The sequence below is a fragment of the Zingiber officinale genome, chromosome 9B (genome assembly GCF_018446385.1).
Source record: "Zingiber officinale cultivar Zhangliang chromosome 9B, Zo_v1.1, whole genome shotgun sequence".
Classification (NCBI taxonomy): Eukaryota; Viridiplantae; Streptophyta; class Magnoliopsida; order Zingiberales; family Zingiberaceae; genus Zingiber; species Zingiber officinale.
The window spans coordinates 14764780-14771354 of record NC_056003.1 but is presented as its reverse complement, the minus strand read 5'-3'; the positions used below and the strand labels follow the sequence as shown (position 1 = coordinate 14771354).

General features: G+C 37.0%; 1 protein-coding gene across 1 annotated transcript; it reads right to left on the bottom strand.

Annotated features, from left to right (window-relative positions):
• Positions 1 to 941: 941 nt before the first annotated feature.
• Positions 942 to 5081, bottom strand: LOC122022834 (auxin-responsive protein IAA30-like). The gene is made up of 5 exons (XM_042580949.1): positions 4933 to 5081; positions 2294 to 2532; positions 1312 to 1372; positions 1152 to 1213; positions 942 to 1038 (listed from the first exon to the last, which is right to left on the bottom strand). Exons 1-5 carry the CDS (start codon positions 5079 to 5081, stop codon positions 1001 to 1003), a joined length of 549 nt encoding a protein of 182 aa, XP_042436883.1. The 3' UTR covers positions 942 to 1000.
• Positions 5082 to 6575: the final 1494 nt, after the last annotated feature.

The following is a 6575-nucleotide window of genomic DNA, read 5'->3' as shown; positions in this document are numbered from 1 at the left end:
TCCGCCAATCCGTCCCAGAACCAACACGGAGAAGGTAAATCACGGACGGCTACTAGCAGATTCGAACCCCAGATCTTATGATGACAACATCTCATGCACTAACTATTAGACCCATCCGAGGAGACTTCTATATATATACACTCATGTTAATTAAGGAAGAGATCTTTAATCAATCATAATCTATTTCCATATACACACTAATAAAGTCAATGAGAGCATGAGAACCTAGAAGAGTTGTATGGTTTCTTGAGTTGAATTCGTTGCAATTAAATAAGCGATGGAATGACTATAGTGAAACTTGGTTTGTTTACTTATTATTTTCTTGTATTTATTTTTAGAAATTCATAAAGATGAACCTTATGTAATGATACACTATCTAGTGATCACATGACAGGTAGAATGGAACAAGGATCAATTCCAGATAAAGTCGGTCAAAATATCTTCTCGTGTAATGACTTGTTTTGATTTTACAATTTACTCCTTTCCAATAATGTAAGACAGCAGTAGGGGCCGTTAGATTACGGATTTCACTTTTTTGCAATACTAACATAATCGCCTGTCCACACTATATTAAGGGCTAAAATATTAGTATCCTATAGGCATAAAAATACCTAAATCAGATACTCCGTAACTATGCACATAACTTTGTCCCCAATTCCGGTTGGCCTTACAATATTAAAACAGGACCAAGCACTGAGAATCTCATGATATTTTTAGTAATTATCTAGCAACAAACAGTGTAGTGATCGTCTAATAATAAACAGAACAGTTTATTAATTAAACAAGTCAGCACCATCAACTAGAAGGACACGCAGAAGCGGCAGTTCTTTCTGTCCATACATAAAGGTGATAAACAAGCTATTTTAATAAAAAAACATAATGAACAAACTTAAATAAACTCGAGAAATATGTAAGCACACTGCACACATGCAGATGCATGCCTTGATCCAAATCCAGAGGTGAATTTGCTTTATGCCATTTTACTTGGTGGAGCAAGTCTTCAACTTCTGTTCTTGCACTTCTCCATGGCTCTTGGTGCTAAAATAGGAGAGAACAAGATTAAATTTCTCTGATATATTGAATGTTTTTAATAGAAACAGGCATAGAATTAGGAGTTGATTGGTTCGGAGATTCATAACAAAGATACAAACCAATCCCAATGGCTTCGGATCCCTTCATGGTACGCAAACGTTTGCACGAGTCAACAAACATCCTGGATTATAATTGTTTTGATACAAAGTAAGTGATGATACGGATTTAAGAAATCATAATGGTAGTTTAAATTTCTGAAAGTTGATGAGAGAAGCTTACTCCCATGGATCACCAACAACCATCCAATCTCCATCCTTGTCTTCATAGGTCGGCCTACATTCTGTACACTGATATGGCTACAGAATTAGCCACAAATTAAACAGATTCCTGGACAATCTCATGTGGGGGCACAATTTGCACTGTCTCTCCCATGGCATGTCCCAAGTTAAAATTCATTGATGGTGATTGCTCAATTAAGATAATTAAGGGGTACCCTACTGTATGTATTAGGGTTCAATAAAAGTCCCACATTGAAAAAATTTGGTAAAGATCATGGGGTTAAAAGGATGCAAGATATCTCCATTGGCATGAAGCTTTTTGGATAGAGTCCAAGAGCAAAACCATGAGGATCTAGGTCCAAAGTGGACAATATCATGTCATTGTGGAGATAGATATGTGGACATCCTTTGAGCGCAACAAATAGTATCAGAGTCATGGTACGAACTAGATACCATGTGGGGTGGCCTTGAACGAAGTTGAGGGTGGGCCCAGAGTAGGTCAGGGTGATCGGATGTTCGTGGGAGGCCTGGAGTAGGTCAGGATACTGGATGCTTGCGGGAAGTCTGGAGCAGGTCAAGATGACCAGATACTCGCGAGGGGGGCGAGTAGGTTAGGGTGACCGGATGCTTGTAGTGAGGCCCGAAGCAGATCAAGGTGACCGAGTGCGGATGCTTGCGGGGAGGCCCAGAGCAGGTCAAAGTGACCAGATGCTCGCGGGGAGGCTCGGACCATGAGAGTAATTGTGGTCCTTCGTTTGAGGGGAGGATTGTTGGGGTTCAATCAAAATCCCACATTGGAAAGATTTGGTAAAGATCATGGGGTTAAAAGAATGCAAGATATCTCCATTAGCATAAGACCTTTTTGAGGCCTTTTGGGTAGAGCCCAAGAGCAAAGTCATGAGGGTCTAGGCTCAAAGTGGACAATATCATATCATTATGAAGATATGCGGACATCCTTTGGGCGCAACAGTATGCACGTATACCAGTGCTGGTGGTGAAGGAACTAAACATCTTCTGCAGGGCCATGGAGAGCTCTTGGTAGCTCCTGTACATCTTCAGGTTTACCTTACACAGGTACGGTGCACCATCCATGCTCACCTTCACAAAGGCAGCCGGCGAGTTACCATTCGCGTCCATGCTGTCGCCGACACGCTTCTGAGAGTGAACAGAGAGGATGTTCTTCCTGAAGGATCTCACTGGCAGCCAACCCACAGCCTGTGCCCTGATAATTGCATTCTAATACTGTTAGAGCATAACTGAAGTGAAACTTTGGTGATAATACAAATCAAAATAACTCCGAGAATAGGAAATTTTCAGGGGGTATTCAACAAAGAGATTGAATGACTTTCATTGACCCTTTTTTTTAATGATAGATTTTTGTGAAATTGATAACTTTTTATTTTTTGCGAAAAGAATTTCATGGAGTTCTATAGAATTTTTTGCAAGACTTTTATGGACATTTATAAACTTTTTCATGAAAACTTGTGGATTTACTAGAAAGAAAAATTCTAAATTTCATTATTGCTAATATTATAAACATCACTCCACATTCGACTCGTTATTATATCTCTCTATGCATTGACATTTGCTCATTATTGTTCTTGAGTATCAAATAATTGATCAAAGTAATCAACACCATAAACTTGTTCTGGCAAGGATGATGAAGCTTCATTATCTGGTTCAACTGGAAATTCTATCAGAATGACACTCCAAAGAAAATTATGCAATTCGGGGCAATCCAAAATAAGCTCAACTTGTGTAGTATATGAAAATGGAGAAACTGTTTTGAATATTTTAAATCATGATTTTAAATATTCCAAATACCCTCTCAATGATGTTTCTCAATGAGGCATGACGAAGATTGAACAACTCTTTTTCATTTCCTAGGTGACGACCTTGGCCAGTGAATTCCTGGAGATGATATCGGATACCTCGAAATGGAGCCAAAAGGTAAAACATTAGGAATCCTCTCTCTGTTTAAGGATAAATCCACGACTACGAAAAGGTAAAACGGTCGGCGTCGCAGCGGAAAAAAAGGAACAAGAATGATTCAAAAAATTTCATTAAAAACATAACTTTGAAATTTAACCGTGATCAGAACCCTCGATTGTATAGTTTCTTGGAGAGCAAAGAACATCTCGTCTTGTGAGAGAAAAAAAGAGAGAGACGTATAGGGTTAAGGTAGTATATTCAATCTTGAAAAGGCGTAGGTGATCATGATCTCGCACGATATTTATCTTTGAATAAAACCTAAAATACCTAATTAAATTAATTTTTTAATAAAATAATAAATAGTATACTTGTCGATAATTTTTGTTTTTTAACTTTTTACACTGGCTTGGTTTGGTTAAAAAAAAAAGGATAAAAACGGTTTGGCTTGGTTTGTCGATAAAAACGATCGGCGTAGTCAAAAAGCATGGGACTCACTACCACATACTCACTATAACAACCTTTTTCTTTCACCCACATTTCTTTTAACATTCACACTCATTATTTATGGGTCCCACAATCCGCTCGATCATTTTAAAATTATATCTTATTAAATAAATATATTTTAAATATGTTTTAAAATATTTAAATTATTATTATTATTAATCTTACTTTTAAAAATATAATTTTATAGTTTTTCAAAAATAATATTAATTTTTTAATATATTTATTAAATAAAATAGATGTTTGTGAAAAACGAAATTACAATATTGGCAAAATAAAATTATAAAGTTAGGAAAACAAAATTACCACTGCGACTAAAATTATAAAGTTGGGAAAACGAAATTATAACTGAGCGGCTAAAATTACAAAGTTGGAAAAACAAAATTTATTTTAAATTACCATCTAATTATGAAATTGAAATACAATAATAACTTAAATAAACCATACTATTATGAAATTAAAAATAATATATGAAATATTAATTCATGAATTATTGTTGTATTGCCCCCAGATATGTTCAACTAAGTCGGCGCGAAGTTAGTGACGAACTTGAGTGTCACGTAGCTCAGAATTTGTTCGAAGATAATCCTGAAATCCTCGGTTTGAGCCATGGATAGGTTGTGCGGGTTCGTCACTTTCATCGTTGTACCAATTTGTGACGTGACCTCCCTCACCCTCAACAATCATATTATGCAAAATAATGCATGCTAACATGATTTGTTTTAACTTTTTCCTATACCAATAACGAGTTGGACCTCTGACAATCGCCCATGGAGATTGGAGCATCCCAAATGTCCGTTCTACATCTTTTCTTGCAGACTCATGTCTTTCCTTAAATAACTTCCTCTTGGGATCTTCCGGGCAAGGAAAAACCTTAATAAAAGTAACTCACTCGGGATATATTCCATCTGTTAGATAATAGCCCTTCGTATATACAGTGTCGTTCACCGTGAAATTAATCTTCGGCTTATTTCCTTACAAGAAGTTGTTGAATATGGGAGATTCATATAACACATTAATATCGTTACGTGAACCGGCGACCCTAAAAAATGCATGTCATATCCACAAGTCATGAGATGCGACCGCTTCAAGTACAATTGTTGGTGATCCATGTCCCCTTGTAAATTGACCTTTCTAAGCAACTGGACAATTTTTCCAGGTCCAGTGCATACAATCAAGGTTGCCTAACATGCCAGGGAAGTCATGCCTCTCATCATGCATTTGAAGAAGACGTTGAACACCATCAGCATTTGGCCTTCTCAAGTATCTATCACCAAATATTTCAACCATGTATTCGCAAAACTTGAAAAGACACTTGATGGCAGTTGATTCACCCATGCGTAGGTACTCGTCAAGATGATCGGCGGGGACTCCGTAAGCCAGTTGACGAATCACAGCGATACATTTTTATAGTGGTGACAACCCTTTTCTTCGTACAGCATCGTCCCTACGTTGAAAAAATGTTGAATGATTCTCTAATGCATTCACTATACGGAGGAATAACTCTCTTCGCATTCGAAATCCTCTTCAAAATATTTCATCGTGATACGCCGGGTTTATAGAGAAATAATCATTGACGAGCCTCTCATGCCCGACTTCATGATTTCTTTGGACGAACCTTCTTCTGCGTGTGTCCCTCCTCTAATATGCTTCCATAAGTTGTTGGTGTTGTTAAAGAACCAATAACATCAGTTCTTCACCTGGATTATGCTTACTCATCAATTTCAACATGGACTTCGTCTTCGCTTGTCGAGCTAGAACTTGAACTAAAGCTACCCATAGAATGAGACATTTTTTGTGGAAACACATTTTTGTATATGTGTTTGAGAAATGGTATGATAGTCGAATGAAAATCTCGTAGCACAATGTGTCTATATATATTGTTTTACTCATGCAACGGCTAGTTTGCAACCGTTAATTTGCAACGATTTGTTTGCAACGGTTTATTTGCAACGATTAGTTTGTAACGCCTAGTTGCAACGGCTAATTTCCAACGGCTAGTTGCACCAGCTAGTTTCCAAAGCTAGTTCATAACAACTATTTTGCAAATTTATAATAATTAAAAATCACATTAATCGAAATGAGAAATAAATAATTAAAAATTACAATCACTAGAAAATATAACAATACTAGAAAATGAACGTTCAGTAAACAATTTAGATATTCCATCTCGACCTAATATCCTGGCATAAGCATTCATGTATGATAAACTGCTCCTTTATCATCTGCGAGATATCTTTGTTCAATATTTCGTACTCTTTCAACTTCAAGCGACGATTCTTAGCTTCAGATTTTGACAAGGCAGCTTTTGCCTTAATCTCCTCTATTTCGAGTTGTTTTGTTTCAAATCGACTTCAGACTTCTTCACGCTTGTGTACTTAGTGAACTTTGTGATAATATTGTTGTAGTTTACTGTCAGATCCTCCATTGTCGATTTTACTTTGTCTTTTCCCTTTCTTTTTGCTGCCTTTTGTCCCATTGGACGAGTATCTTTATCATCCAGGTGTATACTCACATCTTGGTTGGAGGAGGTGTTGCTTGCTCCCGACTCTGAGGTCCTCGTCTTCTTTGTGGCCACAAAATGATCAGCAGACTGTGGAGTAAATATTGGACGGTCTTTGACAATTCTCCACACATGCTCAAGATTGAATGCAACGCCATTATTTTCGGATCGATATTTTTCATACGCAAACCTCAATATATCTTCGTCACTGTGACCACTTCGATATGAACTATAAATACTATTGTAATTTGTGTTGAATCGATATACCTTCTTTTGACTTGTATTGTGTCAATGTGATCGTATAATATTTGCACTTCTGGTGTTTGAAC

What these genes read in the sequence shown, in the direction of transcription:
- LOC122022834 (XM_042580949.1), bottom strand. Translation starts at nt 5,081, where the DNA reads ATGGGTGAATCAACTGCCATCAAGTGTCTTTTCAAGTTTTGCGAATAC. An exon ending in TTCCTTCACCACCAGCACTG is followed by an intron (nt 1,373 to 2,293) that starts GTATACGTGCAT and finishes ATCAGTGTACAG; the next exon opens with AATGTAGGCCGACCTATGAA. An exon ending in GTTGTTGGTGATCCATGGGA is followed by an intron (nt 1,214 to 1,311) that starts GTAAGCTTCTCT and finishes ATTATAATCCAG; the next exon opens with GATGTTTGTTGACTCGTGCA.